General features: G+C 36.2%; 1 protein-coding gene across 33 annotated transcripts in view; it reads left to right on the forward strand.

Annotated features, from left to right (window-relative positions):
• MPDZ (multiple PDZ domain crumbs cell polarity complex component) overlaps positions 1-18,985 on the forward strand; it is a 174,323-nt gene that overhangs the window by 22,863 nt on the left and 132,475 nt on the right. For 25 of the 33 annotated variants that reach the window (XM_045373236.3, XM_045373239.3, XM_074015756.1 and 22 more), the window contains exons 2-3: positions 5,854-5,926; positions 8,691-8,857. In XM_045373236.3, the coding sequence (XP_045229171.2) occupies positions 5,911-5,926; positions 8,691-8,857 (183 nt within the window). In that variant the 5' untranslated portion in view covers positions 5,854-5,910. Of the gene's footprint in view, positions 1-5,085; positions 5,384-5,853; positions 5,927-8,690; positions 8,858-18,985 lie in introns of all 33 variants that reach the window. The other 8 variants (XM_065530519.2, XM_074015763.1, XM_074015768.1 and 5 more) reach the window with 3 other exon arrangements.

The raw sequence follows: 18,985 nt of genomic DNA on the forward strand, positions 1-18,985 counted from the left end.
AAACCCTAACACTCTTCAGTTCTGTGAAGGCTGAGAGAGGTGAGGGAGCTGCAGAAAAAAAGTTGGAAGCTAGCAGAGGTTGGTTCATGAGGCTTAATGAAAGGAGCCATCTGTATGACATAAAAGTGCAAGGTGAAGCAGCAAGTGCTAATGTAGAGGCTTCAGAAAGCTATCCAGAAGATCTAGCTAAGATCGTTAATGAAGGTGGCTGCCCTAAACAACAGATTGTTAATGTAGATGGAACAGCTTTATATTGAAAGAAGAGGCTATCAGGGACTTAAATAGGAGTAGTCTGGCTTCAAAGCTTTAAAGAGACTGACTCTCTCATTAGGAGCTAATGCAACTGGTGATGTCAAATTGAAGCCAGTGCTTATTTACCATTTCAAAAAGTTTTGGACCCTTAAGAATTATGCCAAATCAGCTGTGCCTGTGTTCTCTGTGAATGGAAAAAGAAAGCCTGGATAACAGCACATCTGTTTATAGCATGGTTTACTGAATGCTTTAAGCCCACTGTTGAGACCTCCTGCTCAGAAAAAGGTTCTTTTAAAATACATTACTGCTCATTGACAAGGCACCTGGTTATCCAAGAGCTCTGATAGAGTTTTACAAAGAGATGAATGTTGTTTTCATGTCGCTAACACAACATCCATTCTGCAGTCCCTGGACCACAGAGTAATTTTGACTTTCAAGTCTTATTATTGAAAAAATAAATTTTGTAAAGTTATAGCTTCTGTACTTAATTATTCCTCTGCTAGATTAGGGCGAAGTAAATGGAAAACCTTCTGGAAAGGATTGACCAATTTAGATGCCATTAAGATATTTGTAATTCATGGGAGGAAGTCAGAATACCAACATTAGCAGGAGTTTGGAGGAAGTTGATTCTAAAACTCTTACAAATAATGCTGAGGGTTCAAGACTTCAGTGGAAGAAGTCACAGAAGATGTGGTACAAATAGCAAGAGAACTAGAATTTCAAATGGAGTCTGAAGATGTGACTGAATTGCTGTACTCTCATGATAAAGTTTGAATGAATGAGGAGTTGCTTTTTATGGATGAGTAAAGAAAGTGGTTTCTTGAGATGAAATGTATGCCTGGTGAAGATGTGAACATCGTTGAAATGAAAAAAAGGATTGAGGCTATTACATAATCTTCGTTAATAAAGTAGGAGCAGGATTTGAGAGGTTCTATTGTGGGTAAAATGCTATCAAACAGCATCCCATGCTACAGAGAAATCTTTCATGAAAGGAAGAATCAATGTGGCAAAGCTCGTTGTTGATTTATTTTCAGAAATTGTCACAGCGACCCCAGCCTTCAGCAGCCACCACCTGTCAGTCAGCAGCCATCAGTACAAAGGCGAGACTCTCCACCAGCACAAAGACTATGACTCACTGAAGTCTCAGATGATCACTAGCATTTTTTGACAGTAAACTATTTTTTAATAAAGGTGTATAGAATGTTTTCCTAGACATAATGCTGTTGCACATTTAATAGACTACAGTGTAGTGTTAAACATAACTTTTGTACTCACTGGGAAACCAAAAAATTCGTGTGACCCCTTTTATTGAGAGATTCACTTTATTGCAGTGGTCTGGAACTGATCCTACAATATCTCTGAGTATATGCTTTTTTTTTACTTTTATAAATACATACCTATGATAAAGTTTAATTTACAGATTAAGCTCAATAAGAGATTAACAACAACTAATAATAAAATAGAACAATTACAACAATATACTGTGTATTCTTAATTCTCTTTGTGTTGAGGGATTTAGTACCTTGAAATGTAAAAGCAGTGTTTTTGAATATACTTTGAATATCAATTTAAAGAGGCTTCTTAAGGGTTTTTCTTAAAATCTTGGATTTTAAAAGTGATTTGTTTAAAGACGTATGGACATTAACATTACATAAATGGTGAATATTCCTGATCTTTCTTTGATAGACCCACTGCTGGTTTCTAACATATATATTTCTGACTTCTTCATACCTTGTCTGAACAGTTGGCTGATTTGACTATCTACAGCAGTCTATTCCATTTCAGACTTCATTCATTTTGGGTCTCTATTTCTTCCTTTGGTTTCACTTTATGTAGGGCATGGTCTGTTTGAACTTGGAAACAGGGAAGTCGAATCTTCCTGCTTTCTAGAGGCAGCATATTGTAGAAATTAAATTGTGGACTCTGGAGCTAGATGGCTTGTGTTAAGATCCTTGCTCTATCACTTAGTAGTGGTGTGGACTTAGAAGAGTTACTTAACCTGTCTGTACCTCATTTTCCTTGTTTATAAAGTGAGTGAATTGTGTAAGTATTAAAGGACTTAATTGGAAGCATGATTCAAATAGTACCTAGCATGTGGTAGGTGCTGTGTGTTTGCTGTTATCATTTCTGCTTCTGTTTCAGCATTAGTGCTGATCTCCTTCTTATCCATAGCTCATCTCTTTTCTGCCTCTCTGATTCCTTATTGTCACTGCTTAGCATGAATTGTCCAGACAAAAAAAAAAAAAAAAAAAGAAAATCCCTCAGAACTTGCCATTCTTCTGACACGTTGGATCTTGTTTAAGTCATGCCAGTTGGCCATGACCCACTGTTATCACTCAGGTATTCTTAAGTTTCCATATAGTATTTAAATGGGCAAAAAGGGAAAGGAAATGGTAGGGTGGTGAAAAGGTGACAAGAGGAATTCATGGCTGCAATTTGAAGGGAGTAGACTCAATCTATCTCAAAAATTTTGTGATTATAAATGAATTTGTTTATAATTAGAACTGAATCCTCAGGACAGGTATATCAGGCACAGAAAGGAACAAGTTTTTAAAAGTTCTTATGTTTTTGTCGGGGTTGCTAATGGTGAAATCCCCTGAAAAATCTCAAAAAAAGCTATGCATTTATTTTAGGGACATCCAAGCCTAGAAAAGAAACTCTGAAACTGTAATTTTAAAAAATCATTGAAATACAAAAGAGTAGAGCTCTCTCATCTGGGAGCTATTTTTTGTTTTTTTTTTTAACCTTTGTGTAATTTTTTGGGGAAGAAAAAGTAATTCTATTTTACTGTAACCGACTTGTAGATGAACTTTCGGACAACAGTGTTTTTCTCAATTAGGAACTGCCTACGCTGTACTTTCTCTGCAGACTTCCCATAAATCAGTGAGCTTCTAAATCCGAGGTCTACCTCCCATGTATGTCAGGAACACTGTCTATCTTTAGAATTAATTTTTCATGTGCATACCAAAAACATGTATAATTTTATCCTTTCAAAACGTTATAAACATCATTCATTTATAAATAGAGACTCAGATTCAGAAAAAGATAAGTGACTTAACAAGGGCATATAGCTAGTTGAAATTTAAATTCAGGTCATCAGACTCTCTAGTCCATGCTTTTTTATTGCTATCATGCTTCTTCCTGGGTGATTAAATATACTTTTGTAGCCCTGGGCTTCCTTATATTGGGGTATCTTTATTCAGGCAATTCTCTTGGTTCAGCCTCTTGGAGCAGCTGGGACTATAGTCACATGCACCACGCCCAGCTAATTTTTGTATTTTTGGTAGAGACGGGGTTTCACCGTGTTGGCCAGGCTGGTCTCGAACTTCTGAGCTCAGGTTATTTGCTGGGATTACAGGCGTGAGCCACCATGCCCAGCCCTATTTTTTTCTGGAGTTGGGAGGGGACAGAGTCTCGCTCTGTTGCCAGGCTGGAATGCCATGGCACGATCTTGGCTCACTGCAACCTCCACCTCCCTGGTTGAAGTGATTCTCCTGTCTCAGACTCCTGAGTAGCTGGGATTATAGGCATGTTCTACCACACCCAGCTCATTTTTGTATTTTTAGTAGAGACGGAGTTTCACCATGTTGGCCAGGATGGTCTCGATCTCCTGACCTCGTGATCCACCCCTCTCAGCCTCCCAAAGTGCTGGGATTACAGGCATGAGCCACCATGCCTGGCCTATTTTTGTTTTTTAATTACCAGAAGTTAATTGTTTCTGAGGCGGGGTGGCTAATAGTAGGCTGTTTTGTGAAGGAATATTATATTCTCCTTGTAAATAAGAGTAAAAAAGTCACCAATTTATTTGTTAATATTACCCTATATTAGGCCTCATGAAATAATGTATTGCTTGGCATTGGAATTCCTATCTATGTGGAATATATTGACTCGGCATTAATCCTGAATGAATGTATCATAGTTACAAGTTATGCTATGAGCTGGAAATTGGCATACTTTATCTCATTTTTCAAAATATACCCAATGAGTAAGTGTGTTTTAAAAGAAACAGATGTTGAAATGATAGGTCCCTTGCTCAAGGCCACACTTCTATTTAGGTTTCAATTCCAGGTCAGAGCCAGTATCCTCTTTTCTTGACACAAAGACACTTTTTAAAACAAGTGCCAGTAGTTAAACGATTTGACATTTGAAATGGAGTTGATGTTTCAAATAGTATATTCTAAATTGGGATAAGACAAGTCAATACATACTGTTCTTTGTTATTACACAGAGCTAATTGCAGGCATTGATGTTTTGTAGATCTGCTCATCTACATCACACACTTCCTTTTTAGCCAAATGAATTTTGTCTGAAAGAGGTAACAGGAGGCAACTTGTTCTTTCTAAGAGAAATCCCATTTTATCTTCCAGATGAAAAATGAGAATGTGTGGTGGTAGATTTCTTTTTTCTATTGAAGGAATGACTGACTGACTGTCTTCTTCATGATTCAGGGTTTTCTGTGAGGCAAAAGAGAGATGGAACTATGGGGATAGTTGTGCAGATTTGTTTGGCAGCAAAGGCTCAAGATGGATTAGTGACGTGGATGTTAGCATTGCAGATCTGTATCCAGTACTTAAAAGAATCTAGTTAAGTATTCTTAGAGGAAGATGAGATGTGTGGATTGAAGGAGTTGAGAAGGTTTCTTTGAATGAGAAAGAGCAGAACATTATAGTCAGGAGAGTATTTTGAGAACTTTTGAAAAATTTAACACTATGTGCTCCCTTTTGTTCAGTTTTTCATCCATGATTTAATATATTATCTTCCAGTAGTTCAGGTACTGCTTGAGTGTCACATTCATTTCTTTTTTCTTTTCTTTTCTTTTTTTATTTTTTTGAGGTGGAGTCTTGTTCTGTGGCCCAGGCTGAAGTGCCATGGCATGATCACGGCTCAGCGCAACCACCGCTTCCTGGGTTCAAGTGATTCCTCTGCCTCAGCATCCTGAGTAGCTGGGATTACAGGTGTGCACTACCACACCCGGCTAATTTTTATATTTTTAACAGAGACGGGGTTTCACCATGTTGGCCAGGCTGATCTCAAACTCCTGACCTCAAGTGACGCACCCACCTTGGCTTCCCCAAGTGCTGGGGTTACAGGTGTGAACCACCACGCCCAGCCCACAGTTCATTTCTAATAGGTATGCATGCATTGTCTCCTCAGTTAGGGGTGTGAGCCTTTGAGGGCAGGATCACATTTTCTACTTTTTATGTTTTTTTGCCACAGAATTTCTTATGTGGAGTTAAGTAAGCTTCTTATTCTACACTTAAAGATCTATAAGTGAATACAAGATTATAGTGGTCTGTATTGTAAGTGGAACTTCTTATGGAAATATGTTTGAAACTTCTGCCACCTTATTTAAAACAGAATTTATGTCTTTTACCTTATCCAAGTATTATGGGTAAATATATACATAGAAGATTATTTTGAATAAGTCCTAAAATGATTACTTTATTGTCTATAAAGAGAACTATCTTAAGTTGTATCAACAAGATTTTAATGGTCAAAAGAATTTGAGTTGTATCGAGTGTTTAAAATTTTAGAGTATTTAGCTTTAGAATATAAAGTTCTGATAAAACATAACCATTCTATTTTATTTCTTTTTTGCAGAGTTCCATTTTAATTGCTGTTAATCATTTTAGAGAAGAACACTGAACTTTGAAAAAAATGTTAGAAGCCATTGGTAAGACTTATTCTTTTCTGCCTACTTTTATAAGAATTGTAACTCCTCCCATTGGGATTTTTGACATATGGTGTGTTTAACATAGCAGGATTCTGTCTATAGTATCTAGATTTAAAAAGTGTTTACCTACTAACATTGTACTAAGGTAATATGTTTCTGTATTTGGACAATTTCATCTGAAGTGTTATAAAAAACACATTACATATAAGCAAAAATTAAAAACATATGAGATATTCTTCCAGTTATGGATTTTAATAAAGCTTAATGTAAGCCCAGTTCTGATTTATGAGCCCAATTCTGGTTAATATCTATTTCTGGAAAGCATTTGGAATTTTAGCAGTATTTTTAATACTGAAAGAAGATGTTACTTGTGGCAGGTGAAGTACTGCTGAGCTCTTGCTATTAATTGATAAAGAGAAAAATGTTACTTAGTCTTATGCTTTAAGGCAGTTTAATTTCTACATGAGATACTTTAGGTCGAAATATCTACATTTCCCAGACTCATGTGTTAATAATTTGTTTTTCCCACTGCTCTTTAGTTTTAAAGAAACTAGTTAGTAGAACCATTTATAGCTAGATATATCAGGTATGGCACAATACATGCAATTATCTGACACTCTAGTTCCTTACCCTATTCCAGGTAACTCTTTGGGTATGACTAAATGGAAAGTGTTTGGATTTCACTCTGGCACCTTAATCATTATGGCAGATACCTTGACATCGGTGGGTTTTGAGGGATAGAGTGAGAGTCAGTGGCAGTAACGAGAGAAGGACCTGTTTTTGTGATCGTGGGGATCTCTATGATGGCTTTTGTTCCTGGTACTGTGCTGGTAATGAAAATGTATGTATGTACATTTCCTTCACTTCCCATTTTATACTAAACGCACATGCTGTAAAGACTCCTAGTCCACATGGGAAAGTTCTTAATAGGAAAGTGGAAAGGAAAGGGCAAATACAGAATTATTTAAACCATTGTTTTCTAGTCTTTATTTTGTTTTGTGCTGAGTTGCACACTTTCCAAATAATTGATGTGGAAATTAATATTAGATTTGTATTCTGAGATACCATGGGACATATAACCCAGAATAAGATGCTCATGTGTATCTTTATCATTATTTGTTTTTAAAATTCTGCATATGAGTAAATATTGTTTGTTTACTCATATTGTGTGTGTGTGTGTGAACTTATGATCAACATCAATTCATGTTTTAATCACCCTATTTCTTTGCAATTTCAGATTTGGTGCTATAGAAAGTGTCTGTGGTGATGATTCCATTTTTTTTTTTTTTTTTGAGATGGAGTCTCACTCACTCTGTCGCCCAGGCTGGAGTGTAGTGGTATGATCTTGGCTCACTGCAACTTCCACCTCCCGGGTTCAAGGGATTTTCTTGCCTCAGCCTCCTGAGTAGCTGGGATTACAGGCATATGCCACCATGCCCATCTAATTTTTGTATTTTTAGTAGAGACGAGGTTTTACCATATTGAACAGGCTGGTCTCAAACTCCTGAGCTCAAGTAATCCACCTGCCTCAGCCTCCCAAACTGCTGGGATTACAGGCATGAGCCACCGCGCCCTGCCGATTCACCCTTTTTATCATTACTGGGATATGGGAAATATGTTTAAATAGATATACTTGTTACCATGATGAATCTAAGTAATACATCTGAACAATCTCCATTAAAAAAAAGTTTTGGCTTCACTTATAAGAGTGTGTAAGTGTATGTGTTTGTGTTTCAGGGAAAGGTTTTTAACTATTATTTGTGGTAGAAACTCTGGCGTAAGTATGATTGTAAGACACTAGGACTAGTAGGACATAATTACTGAATATATTTACTTTTTGCAACTTTGTGCCTGATTTGTACAGTGTTCAGTAATTATTTGAATTGATTAGCTTTGAAGCGAATATAATATGCTATTTTATTTGCTATTTAATTTTGGAGAAAGATATTTAAAGTATTAAAAAGTACTCAGGGCCGGGCGCGGTGGCTCAAGCCTGTAATCCCAGCACTTTGGGAGGCCGAGACGGGCGGATCATGAGGTCAGGAGATCAAGACCATCCTGGCCAACACGGTGAAACCCCGTCTCTACTAAAAAATACAAAAATCTAGCCAGGCGAGGTGGCGGGTGCCTATAGTCCCAGCTACTCGGGAGGCTGAGGCAGGAGAATGGCGTAAACCCAGGAGGCGGAGCTTGCAGTGAGCTGAGATCCCAGCCTGGGCGACAGAGCGAGACTCTGTCTCAAAAAAAAAAAAAAGTACTCAGTTTTGTATTTTTTGTGTTTTTGTACTCCATTAAAAAATGTCTACTTTCTCTACAGTTTTTTTTGTTGTTGTTGTTTTGAGATGGAGTCTCGCTCTGTCTCCCTGGCTGGAGTGCAGTGGCCTGATCTCGGCCCACTGCAACCTCTACCTCCCAGATTCAAGTGATTCTCCTGCCTCAGCCCCCTGAGTAGCTGGGATTATAGGAGTGCACCACCACGCCTGGCTAATTTCTTGTATTTTTAGTAGAGACAGGGTTTCATCATGTTGGCCAGGCTGGTCTCGAACTCTTGAGCTCAAGTGATCCGCCCGCCTCAGCCTCCCAAAGTGCTGGGATTACAGGGGTGAGCCACCGCGTCCGGCCTGCAGTTTTTTATTCAATTTAAAAGGGACAATTTTATGCACTCAATAGAAATAGTTTTAGAATTTCTACTAGATGGAGTCCTCATAGGCTGGACATGTGTCCTTTGAATCCTATTATTGACAAATGCTGCTCTTTGGTATAGACAAAAATCGGGCCCTGCAGGCAGCAGAGCGCTTGCAAACCAAGCTGCGAGAACGTGGGGATGTAGCAAATGAAGACAAACTGAGCCTTCTGAAGTCAGTCCTGCAGAGCCCTCTCTTCAGTCAGATTCTGAGCCTTCAGACTTCTGTACAGCAGCTGAAAGACCAGGTAGGACATCATTCACCCAAGCAGGCGTTCACGACATGGCATAGATCTTGTGAAAGGCTGGTGTTTTTCTGAAAGGCTGATTTTTCTATGTGTTAATGAATAGTTAATGAAGTCATTTAAACCTCCAAATGAGACATTCAGATTCAATGTGGCTTTTTTCCTCCTAGTTATTTTTGTAATGGTTGTTGCTGTATATTGTAGATGATATGACATTGTGTTGAAAGCTGTGTGGATGCTGAAGAATGAGTTTCTACAGGAAAAACGGATGATAAAAATATGTTTAGGATGGTTGGCTGTAGACTTGGTTTCCATCATCACTCAGGCTCATTGTTCATGTGATCGTTCATTCAGATTCGGACATTCAGTATACTTACAAGATTTCAGATAAGCCTGGATTTGCATGTGTAATCATGTGTATGAGGAAGGGAAATCACCTCTATTTTGACAGTAAAAGGAATAATTACATTGTCATCAGTTAGAGGAATTGCAATTCTCACTTCTTTAAAGAGTGTAAGTAGCAATTGCTTCCATGACAGCTCAGATGGTGATAAACATTAGAACTTCTAAATGTAACACAGTGCTTTTTTGTTCTGTAAAAAGTATGAGCATTAAAAAGTCCTAGCATTTATATTAAAATTGAAACATTTCACAATGACAGAATGAAAACTGAAGTCAGATGTTCTTTGAACTTACTTAATTTAATCACCATTTCTATGCTTTAAAAAATATTTTAAAAATGTTTGTTATCTTCAAGGTTTGAAATCAATCTAATTATGCCTTCAATCCAAGTTGGTTTTCATTCTGATGTCTTTAGCATTAATTTAACGGTTATAGATGACTTGCTAGCAAATATTCTGCCATTTAAGGTTAAAAATGAAACTTGAAGATTAGTTTCATAACTGAGTGAAACAGCTTCAGTTAAAAAAAAAAAAAAACCAAAATGTGGCTAATGCGAAAGAACAAAAAGTAATAAGAGAGAATGAATTTGTTTAATATCATATAACTTCTTAATCTAGATATTTTGTAGCAAAAAAAGTAAATCAAGAAGAATCTTCACAAATACTTTTCTATAGTAAATTTCTATCTAATGGTTTTAAGTCGTGATCATGAATTTAAGGTGTTTTTGTTATATGTAGTTGTGTTTGTCTCCTTTACAAGTTATTGAAAAGATTGATTTTGTTTTATTTTTTTTTTTGAGACGGAGTCTCATTCTGTCACCATGGCTGGAGTGCAGTGGCACCATCTTGGATCACTGCAGCCTCTATCTCTCTGGTTCAAGAGATTCTCCTGCCTCAGCCTCCCGACTAGCTGGGATTATAGGTGCCCACCATCACATCCAGCTAATTTTTGTATTTTTAGTAGAGATGGAGGTTTCACCATGTTGGCCAGGCCGGTCTCGAACTCCTGACCTCAAATGATCTACCTGCCTCAGCCTCCCAAGGTGCTGGGATTACAGGAGTGAGCCACCATACCTGGCAAGATTGATTTTCAGTACTGGTTTTCAGAATGGATTGGCAAGCTTTTGGAGAAACCAATATCCTGAATAAAAGCATAATTATGTTGTGGAAAATTATCTGCTTTTTCAGAGAGTGTAAAGAAGTTGAACAGATATTTTCTATTCTTATTATGTTATGTGAAAACATGATGAGAATGAGAAGAAAAGTTGAAACAAAAAGAGTGCTAGCAAGTGTGTTGGGACATACCACTGGCCCAGTGAGATAACTTGAAATTTCCCTTGCAGACAGTTTTATATAAAAGGTATAGTATTTGTGCATACAGTGTCCCATTAAAGGAGGGGACAAATAGGCCTGCCTATTAAGCTTGTTTTACCATTTCCATATGGAGGTAGGATATGGGCTCTAAGACTATTTGGGTCCCACGTGATTCAGATGAAACCTACTTGGAAATTTGTTGAGACTGAGACTAACTACAGCATAATCTTATTATTTTGTTAATGATAGACACTGGTATATTTTAAGACTACAAAAATTGTGAGGTCTGAGAATTCTATGGGGCATGCCTTACATGTTTTTGGACTTTGGGCTTCTTGGCCACATGTTCATGTACAGTGAAAAACTAATACTGAAAGGGACCAAGAAAAACACCTAGTTTATACCCTGTAGATTACAGTGGCTTAGAGAGGTTAAGTGACTTGATTGTAAGAGTAGAGTAGAACTAGAAGTCAGTTTTCTTTGGAGCCTGTCTTACATCTTCTTCTTCCTTTTTTTTTTGGTAGAAAGTTGGTGCCTAGATGCCAAGAATTTTCTTTTGTTTAAAATCATTAATAACTTTTTACAGTGTCTGTGACTCTTTTTTTTAATCTCCATTCTTTACTAATTCAATTCCATTTGTTTACCAGATTCTTTCTTATATGACTAAAAATTTAAAAACTTATTTTCTATTCTAAAATTTAAATATAAGTACTCTAGACTTTTGTCATGTCAGATTTACATTTTCTATGTAGTTTACCAACTGCTGATTTATTAATATTTATAATTTAATAATGAATTTGAGGAATGAAATTTATTATTTTAAACCAGTGGCTACACAAATCTGACCAATGGCTAGCTTATATTTATTACTTCATACCTTCCCTATTTTCAAATGTATAATTTTATATGCATGACAGGTACAATTTACTATCTCCATCTTTTTTACTATTACTAGAAAATACGACCCTCTGATTCTCCCTCTCCATCAGCCTCCTGTTTTTTTAGAAGTAAAGGAACTGAATAATTGAAAAGCTTGAGGTATATGCAGCATATTGGAAAACATGATCATATTGTTGCATTAATGACAGATGCTGACATGCCATGTTGAATTAAGCCTACAATTTTTTTCCCTCAGATCCTTCTCATTACTTCTATTCAATAATGTTTAATTTTTTCAATTTGCTTCTTCAGTATTAAGACTGCCCTTAGAAATCAAACTGTTTCCCTTTGGCAAATTAAACACTTGACAGGTGTGTAACTAAGAGGGCAAAAAAGCCATGCCCTGAAGGGATGTGCTATTTAAATATTGTCAAAAATATTAGCAGGTCTGAGAATATAATTGATGTCTCTGTTTAACTCTGCCACATTGTGTATTGTTCTAATGCCAGCTAAAAGGATGCATGCTATTAAACCTGAATAATCTTTAATAGCTCTGGTTCATTTCCTATTGCATGATTCCTGTTTAAGTGAAGGGAAAAAACAAAAAAAAAGAACTGTGACTGTATGTCAATGATCTGTCAAATGCAAATTCTCAAGTAGTGTCCTCACTGTCACCTAGTCATCACTGCTAATCACTACAGGGCTTAATGCGTATTCATGACAAAAATCCAGCTATTGTGGGGGAAATAAACACGTTAGCAGTTTAATAATAGAAACTTGTCAGCCTTGAGGATATTGGATTTGCATATTTATTCTGTGAAGTTTCTCCAGTCCAGTATAGGTGGATGCTACTTTTTTGATTAATTAATTGCTTTGCCTTAAGAATTGACCAGTGGCACTAAATTAATCTTTTTACCCTGAATTATCTGTAGGAAAACTGAGAATTAAAATGATTAATTTCAATAGAAATTTAGGACCAATACTTAAAAATCGACATTGCTAAGATTATTTTTAAAGCTACGGCAACAGAGAACAATTCCAAGATTGGAGAAATAATGTGGATAACTCAGGCTGCAAAAGCTGCTTAGACAGCAAATAAGCCTCAGCACAGAATATTCAGGAGGTCTCTCCTTGTCAATGACCTTCAGACTTTTTGGAGTGTGACATTCTATTGTTTTGTTGTTGGTGTTTGTTTAATGTTTCCAGGGTTCTAGTTCATTTATTTTCCTTCCCAAAAGTGTAGGCTTACACACATATCATCTAGATGCATAATGTATATGCACACAAAATTAAGGCAGATTTTTCTTTGGAAATTTTATGACAACTCTTGAAATAACTACAGAGATGCTGTGTTAACATAGGATCAGGGTTGAAAATTACTCTTAAATGTTGATTAGAGTAAACTGGTTCACTGAATCCTACAGTGAACAATCTTTTTTTGAAATTTTTTCATGAAATGAGGTCTTCATGACATAAAATTTTGGTTTTATATTTCTATGTTTGTAAGTTTTCACTAATTATATTTCAAAAAGAATTTGAAGCAACTTCTGATGGCAAAACTTGTTAAATAATGAATGATTAAAATGTAAACCTAAACAAAGACCAAATAAAAATATCACAGAACTAGATATACCAAGGACCTTGGGTTACTAAAATTGAGTATGTCATTTAATTTGTTTCCCAGAAGCAAAGCAAAACAGAAAAAAAGAAAAAAAAATGAGAGAGACAGACAGAACTGAAGGACAATGTAGGATTCAGTGAACCAGTTTTCCCTTGGCAATGGGCGGGTTATCTCATGGAGGCTCATATTCTCATATTCATTTAATAATCAACCTTTGTTGAACATCTAAATTAATAAAAATACAAAGAATAATCAGATGGAGGTTCTCACTATCTAGAGGGGAAAATAGAACATAGAAAAGAAAACGAAGAAGGTGAATAGTAAAGAAGGAATGAGTAACTTTGACTAGAAGAAAACCTCACAGTGGAGGCAATAGCATGGATAATGGGCTTGAAAAATGAGTTCTGCAGAGGTGGGGGAAATGATTTCAGGTAGAGAGAGCAGTGTTTACAGGGATACAGAGCAGTTCACAACTGAGGATTCTTTTATGCTCTCCCTTCCCAAGGGAAACTTGGCAGTGTCTGGAGTCAGTTCTTACTGTCATGACTGGAAGATGCTGCTGACAGGTAATGGGTAGAGTTCAGGGATGCTGTTAAACATCCTTCAGTGTACAGCATAGCCTCCTACAGCAAAAAAACGATTGGGTTTATAATGTCTGCATTGCTGAGGTTCAGAAACCCTGGTGTGGAGCCCCATGCAGACCTATATTATCAGAGCAGTAGATTATATGAGGGGTATTGGCAGGAGAGGAAACTATGGAGCCAGACTGTGAAGAACCTTTTCAAGTAAGGTGTTTTGTTTGTTGGTTGATTAATCACCTTTGTTCTTTTGCATTTTTTTTTTTTTTTGGATATTGTATTAACTTTGTCTTCTAACCCTTCTATTATATACATTATTTTAGCAATCATTTTGTTTTTTATTTCTTCACATTTTTTAACATGATAAAATCATTCTAACAGGCTGGATGCAGTGGCCGAGGCGGGCGGATCACTTGAGGCCAGGAGGTCAAGACCACATGGTCAACATGGTGAAACCCCATTGTCTCTACTGAAAATACAAAAATTAGCCAAGCGTGCTTGTGCACACCTGTAATCTCAGCTATTCGGGAGGCTGAAGGTGGAGTTTGTGGCGAGCCCAGATTGCACCACTGCACTCCAGCCTGGGCGACAGAGCCAGACTCTGTCTCAAAAAAAAAAAAGCATCCTAACATAAAATTAAGGTAGTGATTTTAATGACATTTTGATGAGTAAGATCTTCAGTTATAATCTTTCGTCTTACTAATTCTAAGAATACAGCATCACATCCTAATTTACTAATGGTTTTTCTGCCCAAGGCCACACAAGTAATGTACACTCTGTGTGAATTTTTTTTCTTCTGATGCTCAAAACAGGAGCAAATTCTAGGAAACCTAGAGATGTAGGTAGTCTGGTAGTCAATGTGTACTTCAGAGGTTCAGCTTCAAATATCTGAGGTAAGCAGAGGTTGTTAGGTGGAACACACACTGTACCAGGACGTGTCTGAGGAGTCTTTATTCTGTAGATACAGATTTGTAAGACTGCGAAGAGTTCATGGCCAAAGTGATGAGGTATGTTGCTACTTAAAGTAGCAACAGCAGCAGCTCAAATAATTTCTTACATTTATTATTTTAGATTGACGGAAAATGAGAAATTTTGTGAACTGAGGATTTTCTTACTCTATTTTGACTTTGACAGTCAGAAAGATACTGTTTTGTTTGATTCATATCTTAAAGGACAAAAGTGCTTGTGTCTCCCTCTCTTTATTACTTATATAAATGACGAAAAAAAAAATGATCCTTTCCCTATAGTTTCTAATTTGAGACCAAAAGGAGGATGATTCACCTGTAGGCTTGCTATCAGTAAAGGGAAGACGACTACTGTCTTTCCAAGAATGTCTAGGTTAAGTTATGACTTGGTGTTGGTAGGGGAAGGAGGACAGAAAGGAAGAAATATGCTTTGATTTCATTAACAAGAATTATCTAAAAATGGAGCAGAACTCTTCCCAGCTGTTGTTGCTTGTGAAAATGAAAATGATCTTTCTTACACCTGAAATAGTTTTACTTTTACGATAGAGCTTTGTAGCCACCTGACAGCGAAGTATCTATTTCTTGAGACTCTAGTGTGCATTATCTAGGAGAAGTTAAAAGAGAATGAGTGGTTCTTATGTTTTTACATTTACCGTAAAGTTTATTTACTGTAGGAATTTCAAATACTTTATTTTTGGTACAATAACAGCTTTTAAATGTTTGTTCCTTTAGCTAAAAGTTTGTAAATATAGAGCCATTGAAGGGACTAAAATTTTTGTTTTACCGTGGGCAAGAAGGCACTGTTCAAGCTTTTTATACAGTGCTGGATTAAAATGCAACACCATCTTGCTATTGGCTATGCATGTGTGTCTAAAACAGCAAATGGTGATAATTGTATGGTATTTTTGTGACAATGTTAAATGGTCTTTGGAGAAGAAGGAAAAAAATGTGAAATTTACTGGTTATAACCTAAATGAGTTTTTTTAAACCTCCAAATTTAAGAATAATAGGCCTCATTTTACATTTAAAGCTACAACAATTACCTTTCAAGAAGCCCTTGTGTACTATAGACTGCCTCATTTAGCTAGTCCATCAGTTCCATAAGGTAGGTTTTGTCTTCATTTTATCCAGTGAGGAAATTGGGGGTTAGCTGATATAACATAATCTGACCCACAAAATTATTCATTGATAGACTTAGGAGAATTTGAGGTCTGTCTAACCCTGAAGCCAGTCTTTTTTTTTTTTTTTACTTTTATTATAAGTTACACTGTTTCTGAACCCTTAGTTCTCTATTAAAGAGCAAATAAGATGGAAAAACAGTTAATAGCATCCCTAAAGAGAAATGCACTTGAGCTAAACATCATCTAAACTCAAATTCATTAAGTTAAAATATGCCATGTCCTGTAAATTCTTCTCCCAAATTTTAATCATAGAGTCTTTTTGACATAAACCAGTACTTTCAGTCTGGTTATATTAATAATTTTGCTAGATTTTAAAGGTAAAGTGAATGATCTGGTTAAAGATAATAGTGGAATGGAGAGAGAATATGGCAAAATATAATCAATCTTCGTGTGTCCATTCCTATATAATTATACTTCTCTGTAAAGCTTTATTTTATTTTTATTTTCCTCTAAGCAGATTGTGAACACTGAGTCAGTTTTGTCTCCTAGAAATGTGGGACTGATAGGAAAAACACTGCAAGAATTCTAACATGTTGTTTGTTTAAATTTTCAGTTTCTAAATTACTTATTTGCCATGGCATTTCAAATAGATTAATTTACTTAATTTTGATACCTTCCCCACTTTGACGTAGAAAATTTCAGCATACCTTGGTAAGAATATAATTTTAGGTCAAGCTACACTTTTTAAATTTTTTTCTCTTGGAAATTTAGCTAAGAAAACACAGAATTGTTGAGATTTAAATAAAGAAAAGACATTCTGTAAATATGCATAAACACACATGCCTAGACTGTGGTATATGCTGCATTCCACTTGCCATTTGTTCTTAACAAGCGTAAAAAGGAGCTTTATAATTAATTGTATTTCAGGTTTGCTTGACATCCATTTGCTACTTTTGGCACAAAATCCATGCCATATTCATCTTTAAATATTTGTACCTTATATGATACTTAAGCTCAAAAACTGATTGCTTAATAAATGAATGCATGAGTATTCTTAAATATTCAAAACTGTCATTCATTATTTATCTTTCCTTGACAGACAACTAATTTTTAACATAAGTAAATTAACCAAATAACTGAAGTTATTTTGGAGATGCCACCTTTTCTCTTAGTGATGACATTGAAAAAGTACATCACTTATCATTATCATAGCAATTATCATAGCATCAAGTCTTACTATGTGCCCAGAACTGTTCTAGTTCTATTGTAGTTAATGGTTTCATCATTACAACAATACTATAAAGTAGGTAATATGATTTTCCTCATTTTGTAGATAGGGAAATGGAGTTACAGAGAGGTTAAGCAATAGAGCCAGGCAGGCTGGACTCCAGACCCTAGGTCTTAATCATAGAACTCCATATATTTTATTTTATTTTCTTCTTAAACAGCATAGTGAATATAGTTTAAGGATTTGTGGGTGATTTGAGTACTTCTTATGATTATCTCATCTCAGATTGTGGCAGAGTGGTCTAGTAGTAGTTGGAGACAAACCTGATCCAGATTTGTATTCTGGTACTGATATTTATTAGTAGGTGATATTAAGTAAGAGTTTATTCTCAGTACATATATCCTGTGAAACATTTTGGTCTCCTGATCAGTTTACAGTCATAAATTATTATTAAGGTTTGCAAAAATCTTTTGTTCATATGGTTTTATCTATCAATATATGCCATGTTAGAAATCAGAATTCAGAAATGTTTTAAATATTTATGTATTTAAAAATCCCCCATTGCATGTTTAAAAATTGAGGAGAGTGGCATTATTTTATATTTTTGCACATATATTTAATGTGCAGCTTAATAGCAGAATACTAGATTTTCATCAGCTTCTGCATTCAGTCTGTTTGGATTTGCTGTTTTAGTTGATGTTTTTGAAGAAAATCTGGCCTCACACAGATATGTAAGCTGGGAAAGGGAGGGATATAGCTTTTTCAGATAATTGTGGTATCCTTCTTTGGTAGTGCATCAAAATTTGTGGCGGTTTCTTAAAGTTTAGTTGCACTGTTGAAGCAGCATCGTTGTCTGGGGTAAATATACGGGGTTTGTCATCTTGCACCAAGAAAATTAAGGACATGGACACATGTGGGTGGGTTAAGGAATGAGAAGTTTAATAGGCAGAAGAAAGGAGAGAGGAGAACAGCTCCTTGCCAGAAAGAGGCATCTGAAAGAAGGGGCAAGGCAGCAGACCACAGCAGATTTTATAGGCAGGCTTGAGGAGGGGGTGTCTGATTTACGTAGGGCACACAGATTGGTTTGACCAGTTCGAAGGGAAGGCTGGTCGCCCCGCTCTAATCTTACTGTGCAAGTGGACTTTCCACTTGGCTCTTGCCATCTTGTCTGCTCCTTACTGTACCTGTGGCTGGCAAAAAGAGAAGATGGAGCCACCATTTCGAACATGCCTAGTCCCAGGTAGTGTATTCCAGTGGGCACAGCTGCTGGCATTCACCTGTGCAAGCTTACAGCTTATTTATGTCTGCAGCTCAATTTCACAGGCTGCTCTTTGTTAGAGAAGAAAATGATTTTGGGGCTGCTTTTCTGGAAAACCTTACCAAGGACTATACCCTCACTATCAGCCTAAGTAATTTCTTCTTAACTCCTGTATCACTGTGAAATCTGAAACCAAATCACTAAGTATTTCACTCTCTATTACAGGAAACTCTATTTGTCTGTCTTGGTCTTTGAATTTTTTTTTAAACTAAAGCTTCGTTTATATTACATTGGTCATTTGGAAAATTTGAAAAATGGAAAAATCACATTTCCCGTTTCATTATATAATATAAAAAAGTTATACTTGCTGGTATCAGTTGCAGTTTTATCAACAAATTCCAGTTATGGAAAGGTGTCAAGATCAAGGTGGCAGATACAGATGTTCTAAAATTCTAATTTTCACTTGAAAGCTCACATTTTATTATGGGCAGTAAGTCCTGTTTGTTGTTTTCCTTGCAGTCACGGGCTTACTTTGTTTATTTTTGAGAAAATGTCTTTTCTATACCCAAGTCTATATAATCACAGTTTGATTTTTTTTTTTTCCAAATGTGATACTTATGAAAAAAGCGGCTAGGCTAGTTCAGCTTGCAACTCAAATTAGTGCTTTTCTGTGAGACAACCATTGAATTTATTGTGCAGCATAAACACTTTATATTTACCATTTTGCCATTTTGGTTTTTTTTTTGAGACGGTGTCTTGCTCTGTC

This window comes from Macaca fascicularis, chromosome 15, assembly GCF_037993035.2.
Source record: "Macaca fascicularis isolate 582-1 chromosome 15, T2T-MFA8v1.1".
Lineage (NCBI taxonomy): Eukaryota > Metazoa > Chordata > Mammalia > Primates > Cercopithecidae > Macaca > Macaca fascicularis.